Consider the following 20,708-nt stretch of genomic DNA (forward strand, 5'->3'; position numbering starts at 1 on the left):
TCAAAGCTAGTTGCATCAGATTCATCAATAGAATCACTACTAAAGTATTCTTTCTCTTCTCCTACAACAATTTCCAAAGACTTATATTTAGTTACAATGATTGGGAAACATAATTTTGTAACACATATCAAAAGGTGTCAACAATTAACTTAATAAAAATGAACTAAGTGATATTTATATACCTGGAAGCATATTTGTGATATATTGGTTGATATCATCAACAACCTCAATTGTTGAAGCCAAGATCGCACGACTTTGCAGATAATTGGAATCAAGATAATTATGAATCAGATCAGGGTATGTATCTTCAACAATTTCCTTGATGGGATCAGAAAAGTTAGAAATTAAGAACTCATCTGGAATACAAATATCAGCATAACCATCATTTGGCTCACACATGGTCCCATCTCCAATTTTTAAAATCTACTCAGAAAAGCTCCTTATGTCATCAGCTGTAGAAGAAGCATTATCACCAGTTTGCAAGCGCATGTTCTTTGTAAGCCTCAAGACCTTACAATGATCCCAAATATAAGAAGCATTTATGGTTGCATGGATAATGTCTGATCTAGTTCCTCTTGGTATAACTGGGAGAATTTGTCTGAAGTCACCACCAAACACAACAACCTTACCACCAAAAACTTTCCTAGATGCATGTGGGATTCCACTCATAATATCTCTCAAGGATTTGTCGAGAGATTCAAAGCAAAATTTATTAGCCATAGGAGTCTCATCCCATATAACTAAATCTGTCATCTTTAGAAGCTCAGCAAGATCATCTTGTTTTTCAATGTTGCAAATAGAATTTTCTAGAGTAGGAACTGGAATCTTAAATCTAGAATGAGCTGTTCTTCCACCTGGTAACAACAAACTTGCAATCCCACTTGAAGCAACAGGCAAGACAATTTTTTTCTTAGACCTAAGTGCTGCTGATAAAGTTTTCCACATAAAGGTCTTACCAGTCCCACCGTAGCCATACAGAAAAAAAACACCACCTTGTTGCTTCTCTACAGCATCCATGATTTCCTAAAAAATTCCTCTTTGTTCATCTATGTATAAGAGATGTTTCCAAACATTTTTGTTAATAAAATTGAAGAGTTGAACTATTCGAAATTGTTGTAATAAGAGAGTCATATTACCTGTAAGAGAAGCAGACAAATGTTCAAAAATTTGTTGTTGTTCAACAACATCATATTGACATTCATCATAAAGTAATATGTTTCCAGTAAAGAAAACGACATCCTCTTTTGGGATCGGCATTGGTTTGAAGTCCTTTAAACTACGATTATTATTTTGCAATAGTATTTCAATAACCATCAGTGTCCGTTCCTTTAGTTCGGCATCGCTCATTGTCAAACCTATGATAAAAAAAGGGAATTAATACAATTTTATGACCATTATGCAAATATATGGAAATATTAACTATTTAAACCTATAAGTTCATATTGCACTTACAGAACCTTGTGGATCATAACTATTAAAAGCGTATAGGTGTTTGAATCTCAATAGTGATATGTATATAAAACCTCTAATGTATAAATAATGAAGCTATTTGAAAAAATATTAGCATTCTATTTTCTTAGACCTTAGCATATATCTTTGGAAATAGTCAAAAATTTATGTCCTCCTCCTCTGTAACAGCATGTTGTATGACATAAGCTATATATATGCACCGAGCATGTGCATTCATCATAGCTGCTATATTTTTAATAGCATGGGTGCCAGCAAGGTGTTTTATGCAAATATGTCATATAATTAAATGGTTCTAAATGCTGCTGATCCGCAATTCGTGGATTCCAAAACAGAACTGTATACCTATTACTAAATATGGACAATATTACTACCATTTGAATTTTATAACTTTTGTATATGAGGTAACAGAACTGGTTTCATATTCCAAACTATGGACAATATTCCTATTAGGAATTATGGACAGTATTAAATAGCACTTGTAACAGCAAGGCAAATAATGAAAAAATATCACAAATATAGTAAGATAAAATACCTTGATCTCTTGCCAATAACCGTTGATCATAAAGAATGCCATCCGATAAATATCTCCAAGTCTTTCTCCAAACATGTTCAGGTCTATTCATGGATGCCGAAAGTAACAGTGTCACAAATAGTTTGCGTAAAAAAGGACCCGACCCCCAAAGATGCGCCTCTTTGATTGCCTCGACAAATTCACGATCATCTTGTAAAAATCCCATGGCAAAGCACGCATCTCTAAAAGTTTTGCACTTCTTACCATCAATCGTTTTTATGTCTTGATAGCATAACGGACCTTTTTTGACGGTAACCATCATCCTTAAAAAAAAACAACTCGCCAGTGGATTGCGGAACCCAAATCAATCGACCAATGATATACCCTCGCTTCCTTGGTTTCCAACTTCGACTTCGTTTATGATAAATAAATTTAGAAACAAAGTCACCATAAGTTAGTAATCTTGCTTCCTCATAAGTTTTGTTTGCCTAAACCAAGCTGTAAACATGGACTCCGTTACACTTGGTTTGAGCAACACATCACCAACCTGCTCGTAGTCTTTGTAGTACACGGAGTTTTCATCTTCCATGTGAAAAAACAATCTTTCTACGGCTGGTTTTCTTCCATGTATAGAATAAGAAAATATCCTCCAACATGCTTCACTTGGGGAGATGTATCGACAATCCAAATATTGTTTGATCTCTTCGACGTTGTTTTTGTCTTGGCCTTGTATGATTGCCGAAATTCTATCGGACCCTTTATTAATATATTTGAAAAGGTATTTGATAGAAGTATTTGGATTGCACCATTCCATGTTGATGTGGGCTTCGTACTTCAACAACAAACTTGGATTGTGAGGAACCACATGACCACTATGAAAAATGATGTCTTTCTTTTGACTGGTGTGTCCGTTGTTTCTTCTCCTATAAACCGGGTAGCCTTCTTGGTCCACTACAGTTGTACTTTGGAATTTCTTAGGGTAAAACTTTGTGCACCTCCCATCTTTCATACAGGGTGAGTTGAGATTTGCCAAACCACAAGGACCATGAACCATGTGAGATTTGACCAAATTGTAAAGCCGAGGTTGTGTTTCGGGATCGGACACTTCAGCACTAATGATCTTGTCAATGTCTTCCGGTCTTGGATATTTGTTTGAAGGGTGCAAGAAGATCAATATATGGGCATGAGGCAATCCTCTTTTTTGAAATTCAATGGTGTACATATCTACAATGATAGAGGATGCAAAAGTTAAATTTGCTGTTAGAAATAGTATAATTAATTCAAAGTAGAATATAAAGCAGAAGTGTTGGTTTACTCCTATGTCATCAAAACTTAAAATTGCACTTAGACATATTATAATCAAAACAGAGTAGACGGGGATAAATAACTTACAAGCAAGCACTTTGCCAAGAACACCTTTTTTGGTCAAATCTGAAAGCAATTGATCAAACTTGATTTTGAAAATTCTAGAAATGATATCCGGTCGATCTTGAGGCTTCAAATGAAGAGGACCAAGTACCCTTTGAATCTCAGGCCAATTCGGGTTACAGGTAAAAGTAATAAACAAAACTGGAAATCCAACTTTACTGCATATAGCCATTCCATCATAGTACAATTGATCCATAAACCTACGACCGCCAACAAAGGACGAAGGCAACACCACTCGTTTACCTATGCTTAAATCTGGAGCTTGACTTTGGTCGCCCTCTTCATGTAAAGAGTTGTACTTGGACACTCGAAGCTTTGGGTGATTTTTGCGTAGCCATTCTAGTTTCTCGGACTCTAACATAGTGTAACCATCGACCAGAAATTGCTGGAACAGCCGTCTAGAAGATAACAAAGTCTTAGCTTCTTTTGATCTGGTTTGAATGCGAAAGGCCAGCCATTCGCGAATCGTGAGCCTATTTCTGATGCTGTTTTCGTTGACAGGCAGGTCCCTATGGGCTACATCAGGTCTATAGCCATCCTCACCATACGGAAAAATCAACGGATATTGGTAAGCCATGTAAGCGGCATGGAGTTCATTGATTCTTTGAAGTCCTCCTCCTCTAGTTTGCATTATTATATCCCTCATTTCTGCCGTGTCAATATCTCCAACAACCAAGGCTGCAACTTCACTGACAGTTGGCTGGTTATACACTCTGCCATCGGTAGACCGATTAGAAATAAGTCGCAGTTTTAGGTTTTGAGGTTCCCCGCTATTCAACCAGTGTCTTGCCATTTGAAAGATCTTAGCATGAGGATTGAATTCATACAACATGCTGGACAGTTGATTGACAACCAAAGGATCAATGTTCTCTTTGTTCCTTCACATGAGAAAAAAGCATTCTTAAAGACCAAAACATATTATTTAAGTAATAAAACTGCTCAGTACAGTATAAGCAACTATTTTACAACCAAGAAAGTGAATTGTGCGTGGCTATTACCTTAGATGATGCATTCTGTTTTCCACCTCATTTTCGGTGTCATAAATATTTAACTGGGCAAACTTTGGTTTTTGACCTTGAGGAGGCAACATACTTCCGATGCGATGACACGTTTGACCTTGTATCCTTAGTATTGGAGGGCCACGTCCGTTGTTAAAACGATTGTCCAACCTTGCTCCCGGTGATGTGAATGCAAACATCATATTGTATAGTCGGATTTGTTCTTGAAAATTCCGACTAACAATACTTTCGTGATCAAACAAAAGTGTTGCAAGTGGTTCCGGAGGCTGTCTTAGCAGTGGGAGTTCAACTTTTCCGTTCCCACAGCACATCATAAACTTCGGGTTAGCAGAGTGGGTACTTTTGTGCATCCTCTCTTGATACCACATCATTGCTTTACAATAACGACATTCGATAAGAGGTGAACCGATATCGTAATATTCTACAATCAACCAATCCATGTAAAAATTAGTGATATGAAATTTAAAATGGTTTACTATCTTTAAGTCTGTACTTATCTTAATGGATTAACGATGTACCCGAGTCAATTCCGGTTGCATAGCCATGGATTGTAAAAGGTGCTTCATGCTCGTCTATATCTGAACAGAATTCATCTTCGGAATGATATGCTATTACGAAAATACACAGGTTTTTAGGCAAAATTGAAATGAGGTATCTAACTGTAATGTAAATGTAAACTGAAATATAGCATTGAGTGATAGAACAAAGTATTAGACATACCTGCAAAAGGGTCGTAGTCGCTATCATTGTCGGAGTCGCTATTAAAATCCATATTGACCGTAGGTGTAAAAATCGGACATGTTGGCTCCGTGCTACGATGGTGATTGTGTGTGGACTGTGTTACTGGCGGTACTTCGCGACAAACAAGCTGGTTTCTAACACTGGTATTTGCATAGGCGTGACCAATGGTGGGTTGACATTACTGGTGGGAAAAATGATTAAACAGTGAATAAGTGGAAACATTAATGGAATAATAAGATCTCTCATGTTTGGTACCTTGATCTAGGTTGGTCATTTGCTTTGGAAGATGCCATACCAATGCTTTGGAAGGTGAACTGGCTATTCAAATTCGACGGCGGGCATGGAATCTCAGCCAATTGTTTTCTAGGCCTGCCCCTAGATCGTTTGGGGATGGGAGTACTTCTGTATATTCAAAACCAAGTGAATAACATCCAGATTAGTTCCTTTACACTATAATTAAAGAATTTCCAAAAATTTGAGAGGGATACTATATGACTAATTGAGTATGGTTAAGTGTTAAATATTGGTTTTGCATGAAGTGTTGTACCACTCGTTAGTACTTGTAACCATAAAGGAATTGTGTTTGAATTATACCGTGGTTTACTTCCGGAAGACGATGCGTTGTTTAGATCAGATGGAAGCTGGACTGTCTGAGTTGGAAGAACAAAATTAACATTAGCATCTGTCCCATTATGTGTGTCCAGAGCTGGATTGCTGTCATGGGCAAAAAAAAATTATTAAACTTTGATAAACTTAAATGGCAGCACTGTTGATAAACATTACATCCATATTCATAAATTCCAATTATAGTGAGCAGACATGGACATTATGTACAGCAAGGGATGTATTTACCTGGTTTGTTCATTTCCCTCGAGAGTAGAGGTCGGCGCAGCAGTGTTTGTACTTGCAAGTACAGGAAACTTCCTGGTCAAGTTCCTAGCAATATTTGGAACCCCATAGCCTTTTTTAGGCCTACCCCGACCTGGTCTGGAACTTGGTAGGCACCTGTTGAGATTGTTAATCATGCTTTGCATTATAATGACTTTACCAATTATTTTATCAATCTCACATTGGTGGCATGTGAACAGATATGCCTGATTCAAGCTCACAATGTGCAACCTCATTACTTGGAGAGAGTGTAATACAGTGCTATGGTAGTTGCTATATATGCTTAAAATTAGTGTTGAGATTGAACAGTGTGATTAGAAGATATTATTGCACATCAATTGTAAGGCATACATATAAGCTACAAACATTATATTGATGGACATGCTAAATAGATATGGAAATGGAAAGGCAGTTAACTCACGTGTGCAAATTAGACGAACTTCCAGTTCCAAGGACTTCCATTTCATGAGACGGTGACCGTTCTTTTAAATTTACCAATGATGAAGGAGTCAAGGATTCGTTCTCCTTGTCCGCAGATATTCCTGCAAATTGTGAGAATAGATTTGTTCCCAAACCACCTATTTGGTAGGTGCTAAAATTTGTCCTAAAAGCATGTCTTGATATGCTAGGTTCTGAACCGGCATCACGTGGACTTAAGATCATAGGCTGTTTACTGAACGAATTTCCGGTATGACTGTTTTGGAATGATGGAGTCAATTCTTTCAAAGGTTGCCTAGGAGTAATTGACATTGGAGTATTCATCATTCTATCGCCATGTCGTACTTGTGGACTACTATATTTTTGACGCATAGAACGCAAGTCTCTCAAGAGCAACGATCTTCTTGCTCTTGCCTTTTTGGCTGAACCAATTGGGTCAACAGGGTCCATAAATGGATGCAATAAGATTTCTACAACAGTCAACAAAATATGGTTGTCATTCAGTTAATGGTGTTGTTAATAATAAAATACCTTCGCATACATTCTGTTAAAATTTTATTAAATAAGACAGACACACAACATTGGGCAACTATATTTGAGAGCATAGGTATACCATATTTTATTGGTAGTTTACTATATTCTGCTGTTATTGACAACACCACAAAATAAGCATTTAATGAAGCAATGGGAGATAATACACAGAGACATAGTAACATGCAATAAATATGTAGTTGTTGTTCAACCATAAATGTGTTCAACCACATGAATTAATTTTAAGGTTGTACTGCAAGCACCTCAGTATATAATGAACTCTTCTTTGCTGTTTGTAAACCATGTTTCAATATATAACTTCCCAGCATTCTGACCAGCACTTAAGACTAAACCCTAAGCTCATATTCAATCTAAGGTATTGTACTCAACTATTATAATTTCTTTTCTACAGTCTGGGCAATTATAATCTTCATTATACTCATGCTATGCAACAAAAATAATCCTCAAATAATATCCTATGTTGCCTCTACAATATCAGGTTATTCACATATTGATAATGGAAGAATAGTTGTCCATAAAAGCCATATCTTTAGAGGTCCCTCCACAAACAGACCTAGGTACTTTACATTGTTGATATCTTTCATTTTGTTCAACTTCAAATAATGTGTTTAGATTAGTTTAGACATGAACAGAACAAAATACCTTTGGCAGCAATAGAAAAATTCTCTCAGTAATGGAGATGTATCATCACTTGCAAGACAAGCATCCCATATTCTTCATCGTTTCAGGCTCTGGTAAAGTTCAAGTTTTTCTTAGTCTTATTATTACCATTGTTACCTGCAGTTAAAATATTTGTTTTAAAAACAGGACAGTCGTTTCTTTACACTCAAGGTCCAAATACATGTTTTAAAATGAATCCAAACATTGTTATTATAAGTATATAGTAGTACACTTGTCTGTTAGGTTTGTAAAAGTTAAAGAACCTGGTTAAAAAAGCATACAGATGAGGCATATACTGTATCCCTTTTAAATAAAAACTGAGATCAAATTAACTTTGGACATGGAAAAGGAAATAGTGTATGCTCTATGTATTGACTTTCCTTGTATTAGGGCTCCAAGCATTTATGGTAGAGGTGACAGCATAGTGAATGTTATCTAAAAAATGATGGAAATGTACTTTCATGCTGCTGCATATCCGCAGGGAGGGATAGACCTAACCAAAGAATTATGGTTCCAATGCAAAATAAAGTGGCATTGCCAATAAGCATATATTTATTCGAAAATTAAATGGAGATATGTAAAGTACAATTGAAGTTAGTTTAAATTGGACATGGAAAAAAACAAAAAGAGACTGCAAAACCAATTTCTATTACCGTGTTATCCTGCTAACAGCATTTAATGCTGAGTTGACACATTTCTCTAGGCTTTTCCCAAAACATAGGGAGGTTGTACTTGAAACGGCAGAGTTGTCGCATGAAAGGATGCAGTAGTTTTTCACAAAATCTTGTTTTCAATGCAAATATCAGGATCATAATGCTTGTGACAGCCTGGTTTGTACAATAGATAAAGCCAAAATTTGAAATGCTGGAAATAGGTTCTTGCTGACAACTTGTGTTTTCTGTTCTCCTTAGCTATAATATTTTGCACAACAGACAATAGAACTAAGTGGCTCTAGGCTTTACAAACAGGCTTACATTTCAACAAAATATATTTACAAACAGGCAAATAGAACTAAGTGCACACATTTGAATAAATCATGAAAAATTAACTTGGTATTTGAAAGCTAATGTACTTACCTTCATCTCAACAAATCCTTCAAATATCACAAAAAAAAATTCAGTAAAAGCACATGTAGACAAGCTAGTAAGTATAATAGTTTTAAGTCACCCAAATGAATTATATACGATGAGTCCTGGAAAGATTTGTATTGGAGAGAGGTTCTAATTTGCAAGGGCACACAATTTGCAGAAAGAACTATATGTATCAGCGGCTTGAAATATACTAAGTAACACAATTTGGAAGTAGAATAAATTGAAATACTAAATGAAATAAATTGAATGAATAGTATGATAACAAAGTGGTACAACTTTAGATTACAAAAATGTATAACTGCAACTTTAGATTTTGAAAGGATATCTCCTTTAGAATATTATGATTTTGAAATCAATTAAATGATAACTTGCTACTGAGTAACCAAAAATGTATGCTAACAAAGTGTATGCTAATATGTATGCTAACAGCAATCTTAGATTACATTGATTTTGATATTATACCAATTCACATAAGTTAACAAACATGACATCCCTGTGATTACATTGATTCTAATGGTGCAATAATTATCTTGCACAAAATGTATGCTAACAGCAACTTTAGCCAAATCACATAATAGTTAATTGAATTTGAAACTAAGTTTCTAAAACTATGCTAACAGAATAAACTAACCGCCTAACTTATTGGAAACACATTTATAACTAACTAACTAATTAACTCTTTGGAAACTAAATGCTAACTAACTAATTAAGTAACTAATATAATAGGTAACCATGTGATAACTAAAATAAAAACAGAATTCAGTTAATAAAGCTAACAGAATTGAGTTATAAATAATCTAGCAGAATTCAATCAAAATAATATATACCGGAATTCAATTAAGCTTATGTTAATATTACTGCGAGAAGCTATAATCAGTGCAAGAGTTCAGATAAATTGCAGTCAATATAGCATTTCAATTTCCATTCAATGGTAGGTGATGCATATTTAAGCATCATTAAGGTTCATTACAAAACATTATAAATAACCAGATGAGGTGTCAAAGTACTTGAGACATGACAACTTCAAAGTCATAAGACAATGGCCAACAAAAGTAGGTTTTAATAGTTGGATTATATCCTTACAAATAGTTAAATGCCAGGGTAAGCATCAAAAAATGAGACAATCTGCTGCAATCGACCCACCAAAGTTATTCCTTCTTGATATGCTTTGTCTTCTTTCCAGTCTTGGCCTTAGTGGCTGATTGCTTAGGAGTGAGCTCCTCAGACTGGATGGCATCGTTAACTGAGGTCGACGTAGCAATCCTCTTTGCAGGGGTACTGCTGCAGCTGGCAGTAGGACTCCCCGATTGGTTAGCAGCATAAGGTGGTTGAGCACCAATTGATGGTTCAGAACTCTGTGTAACCTGCGTATGCCATATATAAAGGAGTTACCATTTAGTATAGAAATGGATTCAACATAAGACCAATGTATTTGTTACACTAAGCCAAAGAAAAATGTCATGAACTCACTTGGTTTGGAGTAAGATTTGGAGAAGTGGTGTCCATTTCCACAACATCAGCATTAGTTGTATTCTGAAAAAATGTAAATGTTGTTAGGTAAATGTTTATGTTCCATTATAAAAAGGTAAAAAAATAGTGTAAAAGAGTTGCCGATTACCTCATCTGGTGTGAGGTGGTTGTGAAACTTAGTGTAAAGGTCGTCTTCGTTAAGTATCTTCACGATAGAGAATCGTTGGTATTGTGATTGATACTTGATACGAAAGACCAATTTCCTATTCAATAGAACATCAAGGTGAGTAGGCCAAATCTTAGGATTATCCTCTCCAGCCTACATTAAATCATTCAAAGTATTTAGTGGTTAAATTTTTGTAATATTGATCAAATATTGGTAATATAAAAGCTAATGCCTTACTTGCAGTTTTCATAACTTCTCGCAGTTCCTTAGCAGTCAATTTAGTATAAGGTATGCAATCCTTATCCCAAAAAACAAATATTCCCCTATGGTTCTCATACTCCACCTCAACCTCCAGTTTGAATCTAAATTGGAAAGTGACAAATAACATTAAACGATGCCATAAGAAAAAGATTCCAGATTGAATGTAAGGGAAAGCTTAAGTGTTTACTTGGTAACGGGTTCAGCTTCTGTGTTTCCAGTTGATTCAAAATACCATCCACACCTGAAGGCATTAAAACTTATGGTCGTCCCAATAGTGGTGGCATAACAGTCCTGTTGCGAGAAGATACATGGAAAACAGAATTGCAATCAGAAGAAAGCATTGTTGTAAGCACAAGAAACCAGAATTGTAATATAAAGATTTGGATTAATAGTATAATTTTACCATAAGTGCAATGTAATAGAGCCATTATACAAACAAAGTAATATAAAATAGTAGTAACACCTTTCCAAATTCAGATATTGCACGGACACTCTTGACCTCGCTCAATTTAGTCCAGAAATTGTTGCTAGATTGAATGGATGAATCGCAAGTCATTGATTGGGAAGGGGCAGGCATGTTGTCTCCAAAACTGTTACATCATACTAAGTAGTCAAAAAATCATCTAACTAATAGGAATGTATGATGAATTTAACTACTTGATCCCTAAGAACTTCTTACCTTGCTTTGTATTGATCAACTTGTGGATGATCCAAGTTAAAGTAAAGCCTAGAGCCGCTCCATGCATTGGAAAGACACGTTAAATCGGAAACTGAAATGTAATGTGTAACGGTCGTTTAGTTAGAAAATAAAACAACACGAAAAGAACACGAATCCGATTTGTTTATGAAACCTGTATTTGGCTTGCACCATGCATGTGTCAACACTATTAAAGTAGGACCAGAAAAGTTGTTAGGGGTAGTGTAGTTGACAAACTGCTTGGCATAATCATCCCATAGCACCAGCTCAATGACATTCCCCTGTACATCACGTAAATTGACATTGACACAAGACTTCCTTCCCCCACCTCCCATCTGGGTCTTTAAAACATCCTGTAACACCCCAATAACATCTGCAGGGTATGAACACAAAAATAACATCAGTGATAACCAAAACATCCGAGTGAATAGTAGATAAACTTGGCTATATCAATACTTGGTGCAATGTAGGACATGAGAAATGAAAAAAACCAGGAGAAAATGAACACAGACTTAACAGTGGTTAAACTTAGTATAGCTTACCATACAACATGTCATGTTTGAAGTCACCTTTGAGGAACTTCTCAATAGGAAAAAAACTAAATCTATGAGCTGGTATTTCCGGTATAGCCACTTTGGTCATGGTAGTGCCTCCATTAAAGATGAGCTTGAGTGGGTTACAACACACCTTCAGCGGAACTTCATTCTCAACTGGCTCTCCGTTATATAGATTATACGTCAGATGCTCCTTGACAGCTTCAACCCAATCTTGGAAGTCCCTGCTCCGAGTTATGACATGGATCTTATCACCCTGTGAAATGCATAAACAACAACCAAAAAGTAGGATTGGACATTAAGTTCATATGAACATAAAGAACTTTGAAAATGCTCAAATGAAAACAAATAGACCAAATGTCTGTTAAGTTTTAATAAATGTTAAGAGTTAGTAAAACCTATACATGTCCATCCTGAATCACGGCTTCCAGATGTTGTTGACCATTTTTTTCAATAACAACCCACAAATCAACTACTCTAATGAGCATTTTCCATACTTGGTTCCCCTTGACCAGATCCTTGATCAGAATGGGCTGTCTTGACATCCTTCCTGTGGTAAAAATGTAAACTTGAGCCTGATTCTTTTATAAACGTAAATAGGCAGGTTTGTAAACGTGTAAGCATGCCATAAAAATGAAAACTTGAGGAAGCATAAATAACAGCAAAGAAAGATCAATAGCAAGAGCAAACACATAAATACCATCTATTGCAAACCATGTTAGATCCAAACAAAGGTATAAGAAGTATGAGTAAAAGCAAACACACAAAAAAGGTTAGAACCAAGATATTGGCCAACGAAAGATGTTGAAAGATGCGTTTTTTTCTTTGGAGAAAGAGGGTGATATTGCATGAAGAGTCCGAAAGGTTAATACCTGGTGTTGTTGTTGTTTGGAGAAAGAGGGTGATGTTTGGTACAGGAAGGTCTCTGGGCGGTGGTATCTCTCTCCGGTTGCGAAAAGATGAGAGCACATATGTTGGTGATGTTTGCAGAGAGAGTATTGAGACTATATTTGATGGAGGGAAACGAAATGTTCTGAAAAGTAAAATGGCAAAGTACAAAAATTGAAGACATTGACCAATAGAAGGCTACCAAATGGCATGGATGAATTTTGAATTTGTTAATTACAGGAAAGACCTTTTGGTAGTGTAAAAAATTCTGAGTGGAAGGGGTAATTAGTAATTTTGGGCTACATTTTATTAATGGGTAGATAGTTGATTACAAAAAATAGAGGAATTATTAACAGTTCCAAATCAGTTTCAAGAATTGAAAATAATAGCGGTTATGCAGTCATCAAAATTAAAAGTTTTACCATTAAACACAGTAGCATTTTTCATCACCCATAAACTCCACACTACCGCCAACCAAATCACCCCTACTGTTAATCTTTCATCTGGATTCTTGATCTTGTGACTATGCTTGAGAAAAGATATCAACTCTTCCGCCTGTAATTCCTCCGGTCTTCCTATCCACCCCACAATTATGTCTCAAACTCTTCTAGTAACATAAAATATTAAACAAATGATTGGAACTTTCACCTTCAGTGAAGAAAAAAACACAGTAAGTATTTCTTTCGTTCTTGATAATCCTCTATTCCATAATTGATCTCTATTTGGAAGTTTATTAAACATAATTCTCCAACCAAACGTCCTAATATTAGATGGAATGTTGAATCATCAAAGGAAGCAAAGAGCATCCTTAACCCCTTGAATCGGATTTGTTTGAACTTCTCTGCGATTGAAAACAGTCGCGTAAGACCCCATGGAGAAACCTTCTTCAGTCGCTGCCTTCCAAACAAAAATATCCTCATCTTCCTTGCTAGGATATGCCTTGTCCAACAAGGATAACAATTTTGCAAACAACTCCGATTTGTCTTCTGCTACAACCCGCACTATATTCACTTCTTCCCATCTCCAAACTCCCTCCGTCTAATACCATGCATCTGTAACAGTCATGAATGGATCTGCAGCAAGAGCAAACAGCTATAGGAAGGCTTCTGATAGAGCTTCGCTACCAATCCACCTACTGAACCAAAATGAACAAGACACACCATTGTTAATCCTACAATCAACCATGTCGGGAAAGAGGCTTCTCTAGAGCCTTTGCAATCGCTGGTCAATATTAAGTCACGCCACCAAATGGAGTCCTTATTCGATATCACTCCTTTATCATTAACAAACATCTTCGCCTTAGGACTAATGTATCTATAATTCAACAGGGGAGTTTTTGGCTCAAGATTCCTATGCCTATAACTTGCTCCTCTAAACTTTAAACCTCGCCTCAATGATATCACTTTTCTTCCTCTTTTTCCATTTTTAAGTGTCATATATATATATATATATATATATTAATTTTGATATACTTGAAGTTTTGGTTGATCATTTTTATTTGGTTTATCTATTTTTTTAATATCACAATGCTTTTATAATTGGAGAACGATGTCAACTATTATTAGAGTTTCGAGTGATTTTTAAAAATAAATATAGTGGAAAATGTTTTATGACAAAATAACAACATCCCCACAAACAATTAAAAAACGCCCAAATAAAAAAACCATTAAGACAACGGCACCCTACAACATAAAACCCATTAATACTCTGTTGGTTGCAGGCATCACATATTCCAAAAGAGTGGAAAGAGGAATTAATTTGGTTCATCAATAATTGTAGTAAGAAAGGATGGAGGAGTCGTATTATCCAATGTGCATATACAAACAATTCATGAGAGTTGGAGATTTCGAAATCAAATATGTTTTGGAGATGAAATTTGTTATAAGGTTATTATCTCCAAAATCATTGATGTTGTAGTGTATAGATGTTGGGCTAACATTAAGATTAGATCATATATGAGTATTTTAATGTTGCCTTAACCTAGTAGCTGGTTTGTTTTTGTGTATTAGACTTGTTGGATCCTTTGGATCACGAGTTCTGTAACAGTTTTTAAATCTCAATAAAAGATATTCCTTTTGATTAAAAAAATTATAATATAGTTAGGATCACAAATAAACAAAACAGAAATATCCACAGAAAAGGAACGACATTTCACCCCCAAAGCGACTAAAGACACTCAAAATTGTTATTGATCTCATAAGAAGGTAAGGTTGTCAGACCAAGCATATAAAGGGAAAGAGTGATAACAAGACTTTCACACATATACCATTTTTCCACTCCAAAGTGATGCTCATGACATTTAAGTCATCCATGTTAACTACTTTACTTGAAAAAAATTAAATCATTTCGAGACTTCTAGATAACCTACTCCGTAACATGTCACACCATTAGAAACGCCTCTTACCTTAGCAAACACACCTAAAACACCAAAAAAACTCAAAGAGCGACATATTATCTTCATTGATAACAACAGGTTAGTCCTTGTCATTGTCGTCCCATGCAATATAAGATCTCGAAATCTTTTTAATTTCTTATGTATCTACTAGATTTCCTTTGATTTTGCAGACATTATGGCTTTAAGTGCCATTTCTTTCTGTACTTGAAACAAGTAGCAATGACAATCGATCTTTATTTATTTTGCTTTTGGAATTTCTAGGGTTGCTTTTTATACTTTAGGAATTTTTGAATTTTTTAAATATGAGATACATGTCTTCATCATTTTCACTTTGATGATATTCAACTTCTGATTCTACGTCCTTGACAACGTAGCTTTTAGTCCAAGACTTTTCTACTTTTTGTTGTCTTATTTATTTTTAGTTATCCTTTTTGTTTCATTTCATGTCTCTGCAGTTTTCCAAATAAGGTAGGAATATTCATAGAAGATAAATCTTTAGAATCATAAATCGCAATGACTTTAGGTTGCTAGTTGTGGGTTAGGCATCTAAGGAGTTTATTAATCAAATCCTCATTTAAAATTTTTTGTCCATAGTTCCTTGGTGATTCACAATATGAATAAAGCGTTTTTTATGTCCTTAATATTTTCCTCAGTTTTCATTCTAATAAATGCATACTTATGGGCCAATATTTTCACTCGAGCGCTTTTAACCTCGGTTTCACCCTCACGGGTAATTTGAAGGGTGTGCCACGACTCATTTGCTAAATTACAATGTAAAACACAAAAAGCACATCCATGCCTAAGGAAATAATGATGTTATTTTTTGTTTTTAAATTATGTTGCACTTTTTCTTTATCTTCTTAGGTCTAGATTTCACCAGGTTTGTTTTTCATAACACCATGAACTAGATATGTGAGAATAATAGGACCATATTTTTACAATAATTCAGATGTCATAATCCATCTCATCTAAAAAGGTTATCATATTATCTTTCCAATAAGCATGACACTCTCCATTAAAGAATTATGTATATTTAGTGAATCATATTCCTACCTATAGAGATGATTAGTCTAGTAACAGGAGTTAGGCGCTGATGCCACTTGTTAAAAAAGTGAATCCAAATACACGAGGGGTGAATTGAGATGAATTGTGATACTCGCATTTCAAAAACATTTTAGAAAAATTTGATGTTAAAAATATTTATTTTAAGAAGATAGTATAAGTAGAGAATACATAGCGAAAAAGAATAAAAAAAACATATGAATGAAGAGATAGGGTCAGGGAGATCACACCAGAGATTGTCTTGTTTTGGCCTTAAACCATGCGGCCTACTCAGAACCCAAGATTTTTCTATTGAGATTTCAACTAACAATAACTTGAGCTTTTTCAGAGGTTCAACTCAACAACCTTTCTAAAACAACTTAAGCTTTTACACATATTCAGCCCATTAACCTTACATCAAGGCTTTTATTGGTTAAACTTATAAGTTTTAAATCAATTATAACAACACAATAGAGTTAAACTCTTAATTATACAAATTTATCATGATAACAGAATAAAATAGTTATCAGACGAAGCTTTTCACTCTCTCATTAATAAGACATCATATAGTGAATAAAGCTTATAAAAGAAGGAGAAGGAGTGAGATAGAAGAGTTGATCATTCATAAAAAATAGTGTGATTAAAAATGAGGAGATAAATCCTTTTTATGGAAAATATTAGGCTTAAAAAGGCAACATTCCATAGGTTTGATCGCTTTGTAATCGATTAGAACATCAACCTAATCGATTATGTTAAGCCAAAAAGGAAACCTTAATATACGAAGTCACTTAATCAACTAACAAGGATACCTAATTGATTACAAGGTGTTAATCTTGATTTGATAGATTATAAGAAAGGCTCAATCAATTTGATAGTAAAGTATTTCCTTCCCAATTGATTATGATTTCTTCTTAATAGATTAAGTACTTCTCCTGATTAGTTTAAAGAAGTGTTAAGAAAAAGATGAAGAGTTTGTAAGAATTTCTTTAGCACTTCAGACCTATTATTTCTTAAACTACACGTAAGTGATCAAACTACAAGATAAACACCTAAGCGCAATACCAGACATGCTTTCACTACTCCGCAATTATAATTCCTTTCGATTATTTAATTTAACTTTGCTTAGCTCTTTCAAGTAGAACTTTTAATACTTTTTCTTGTGTTTGGTTATTGAGCTATGATGCTTGTGATTTATTTTTTGTTGTTTAGCTGCTATCAGCAAAACCTTTTAAAAATATTTACATGCATAACACATAGAACCACAATGACATGATAATAATATGTTTACTCTTAGGATGAATAAGAAAAAAGAGGAAGAAACCAACATATTTTTCATGGAAAAGGACGAATACAATGAGTTAAATGATATAACTTTCCAATTTAGTTATTAAAATTTCTTCCTTGTCGGTAAAAAATGCAATAATAAGTTAAGCAAAATAAAAGAAAGCGTTTTTGTCTCTAAGTCAACTGTATCCTCCCTAAAAACAAGAAAAAAACTTGTTAGAGGAAATAAATTATCATAGAGAAAAATAAGCTCTTTTAATTCAAAATCATCATACTTCTTCTTATGATAACTTTGATAAATCTACTGAGAGTGGAAATGTAATCTTTTAAAAAACAAAATTGATGATTTTGCCAAAGAAAGAGATAAATTGACTCTCATTTTATGTAATCAAAGAAAAACCTATACTAAAATTAGTTAAGACTATGAATCTAAAAAATGCTAGTCTTTTAGGAGTTTTTTCCTTGTCAGGAGGATCTTTAAACTTAATATGTAAAAATTAACTGTTGTGGTAGAAATAGTCATATTTCTTTATCGCGCCTTATTTGAAAGAATCACGAAATGGAAAATACTCTTTGTTCATATCATTTCGATAAGAAAATGATGAAAATAAAAATGAGAAATAATTCTTCTTCATCTTACTTCTATGATCATAACTCTAATTGGAAACCTATAAATAATCAGCACTACACTAACGTTAGAGGGTTCAAAATGACGAGGGAATCTAAAGTAAAAGGTTTAGGTTCATAACACAAGTATGTTGTATAGTATCAAATGCTAAATTGTGATTTGATAGTGGTTGTTCAAAGTATCTGACTATAGATAAGTCTTTGTTTTTCTATTGGGATAAATAACTGTTACCCCCTGCTAGGGGTGGGAATAGGCCAGGCCGGCCTACAGGGGCCCATAGCCTAGCCTACTTAAGGCCAGGCCAGGCCAGGCCTATTTGATAAAAAGGCTAGGCTTGGGCTTTTTTAAAAGCCTATTTAATAAAATAGGCCAGGCCCAGGCCATTAAAAAAGCCTATAAAGCCTTGTAGGCCGGCTTATATTTTCATATATATTAAAATTAGTCTAAATAGGTTGGCCTATAGATGCATATATATTAGAAAAAGTGTTAAATAGATTGGTCTATATATGTATATATATTAGAAAAAAAAGCTAAATAGGTTGGTCTAAATATTCATATATATGCGACCTATAAAGCTTCTTAAGTAATATGAATTAATTGAAAATATTAATAAGAAAGAGGCTTTTAAATAGGCTTTCAGGCCAGACCAGGCTTTTAAAAAGGCCAGGCCAGGCTGAAAAAACGAGCCTATAGTAGGCTATAGGCCAGGCTCAGGCCTTGTAAGTTTATCGTAGGCCAGGCCCAGGCCTTATAAAGCCTAGCCTAGCCTAGCCTATTCCCACCCCTACCCCCTGCCATTAGGGCGAGTTTTGGTTTTCCCCCCTATTAGTTTTTTTTGTTAGATTCCCCCCTTATAAAACACAGATTCTGTTTTCAGAACACCCTATCCCTTGTTTGGCTGACTGGGCAGCTGACTAGGCGTGCATAATCTCTTGTTTGGCGCGGAATCTCTTGTTTGGCGCGGAATCTCTTGTTTGGCTGGATTTGTTTATAGAATATTAATTCTAAAAAATGGTTTCCATAGGGATTGAACCCAAGACTTGTTTGGCTGACTGGGCAGCTGCCTAGGCGTGCAGAATCTCTTGTTTGGCGCGGAATCTTTTGTTTGGATGGGTTTGCTTATAGAATATTAATTCTAAAAAATGGTTTCCATAGGGATTGAACCCAAGACCATTAATATAGCCAGTCATTACCAAACCACCAAACCAACCTAGTAATTTTTTTTAATCTTACTCCTAAATTTTTATAAAAACGTTATTTTTATGTTATTTTATAAAAATATATGTTTAACGTTAAACAATATGAACTATATATATATTAACTTAAATTATATGTTATAAAACATATTTTTTAACGTTATAAAACATATAGTTATGATAATTTTTTTACGTTAAACTATATTTTTCTATGAAACTATATGTTTTTTTTAAATGAACTATATATATTAACGTTTTAATAAATTATATTTTATATTTTATAATTTTAAACTAACTAACATTTTATTTATAAACTAACATTTTTTATAAACTAACAAACATTTTTTATAAATTAACAAACTGCATGATTTTGAATATTTAAATTTATGAACTAATATTATTTGTTATTATATTAATATTGTATTATAGTGTATATATTAACGTTTTTTTTTAAAATTAATACGGTTTATGAGTAAATAATTATATACTAAATAGTTTATAAAAAATAATATGTTTAAAAAATGCAATATAAAAAAATTGTCATATAAAAAACATTATATACTGAGTAAAAAAAAACTTTATAAAAAAAACATTATAAAAAATTATTATAAAAAATGTTATTAAAAAAACGTTATAAAAAATTGTTATAAAAAAACATTATAAAAAACGTTAATTACATATAAAACAAAAAAACAATTTTTAAAAAAAAAATACTGAGTTAATATATATAAAATGTTAATATATAATATATAAATTACTGAGTTAATATATATAAAAACTAAATAAAAGCCTTTATAATCAAGAAAATTTTTAGCTCAGTTGGTGGAGTATTGGTTGGTAACCTTCTAGTACCAGGTTCAAACCCTAGCTTAGACAAAAATTTTAATTGGTTTTTGCTTAAAACGCCACGTGAGACGCCCAGTCAGCGCCCAGTCAGCCAAATTCCCCACGCCCAGTCAGCCAAACAAGAGATAGGGGGTTCTAAAAACAGAATCTGTGTTTTATAAGGGGGGAATCTAACAAAAAAAACTAATAAGGGGGGAAACCAAAACTCTCCCTAATGGAAGGGGGTAACAGTTATTTATCCCTTTCCGATTTAACTCATAAAAAGGGAGGATTTGTCTTATATAGTGATAACAACAAAGGAATGATCATAGGTTATGGAACAATTAATCCATGCTTCGACAAAATCTTTCTTACGAGGAGTCAACCAAGTCTGTTTCACATAATCAACAAAATACGTTGTAATCAACACTTGTTTACTCAAACTCTTGCATACATTGTTGATACTCAACCTCATCATTAGACCATACAACTTTTCTCATAGTGT

General features: G+C 34.2%; 2 protein-coding genes across 2 annotated transcripts; both read right to left on the minus strand.

Annotated features, from left to right (window-relative positions):
* Positions 1–423: 423 nt before the first annotated feature.
* LOC131639500 (uncharacterized) lies at positions 424–2,207 on the minus strand. The gene is made up of 3 exons (XM_058909992.1): positions 2,003–2,207; positions 1,137–1,355; positions 424–1,004 (listed from the first exon to the last, which is right to left on the minus strand). Exons 1-3 carry the CDS (start codon positions 2,205–2,207, stop codon positions 424–426), a joined length of 1,005 nt encoding a protein of 334 aa, XP_058765975.1.
* Positions 2,208–9,946: 7,739 nt separating this feature from the next.
* LOC131639501 (uncharacterized) lies at positions 9,947–12,491 on the minus strand. Its single transcript, XM_058909993.1, has 10 exons — positions 12,351–12,491; positions 11,935–12,202; positions 11,547–11,765; positions 11,375–11,465; positions 11,159–11,285; positions 10,883–10,986; positions 10,667–10,796; positions 10,417–10,587; positions 10,269–10,331; positions 9,947–10,162 (listed from the first exon to the last, which is right to left on the minus strand). The coding sequence occupies exons 1-10, from the start codon at positions 12,489–12,491 to the stop codon at positions 9,947–9,949; spliced, it is 1,530 nt and encodes a 509-aa protein (XP_058765976.1).
* Positions 12,492–20,708: the final 8,217 nt, after the last annotated feature.

This window comes from Vicia villosa, unplaced genomic scaffold (assembly GCF_029867415.1).
Source record: "Vicia villosa cultivar HV-30 ecotype Madison, WI unplaced genomic scaffold, Vvil1.0 ctg.002671F_1_1, whole genome shotgun sequence".
Lineage (NCBI taxonomy): Eukaryota > Viridiplantae > Streptophyta > Magnoliopsida > Fabales > Fabaceae > Vicia > Vicia villosa.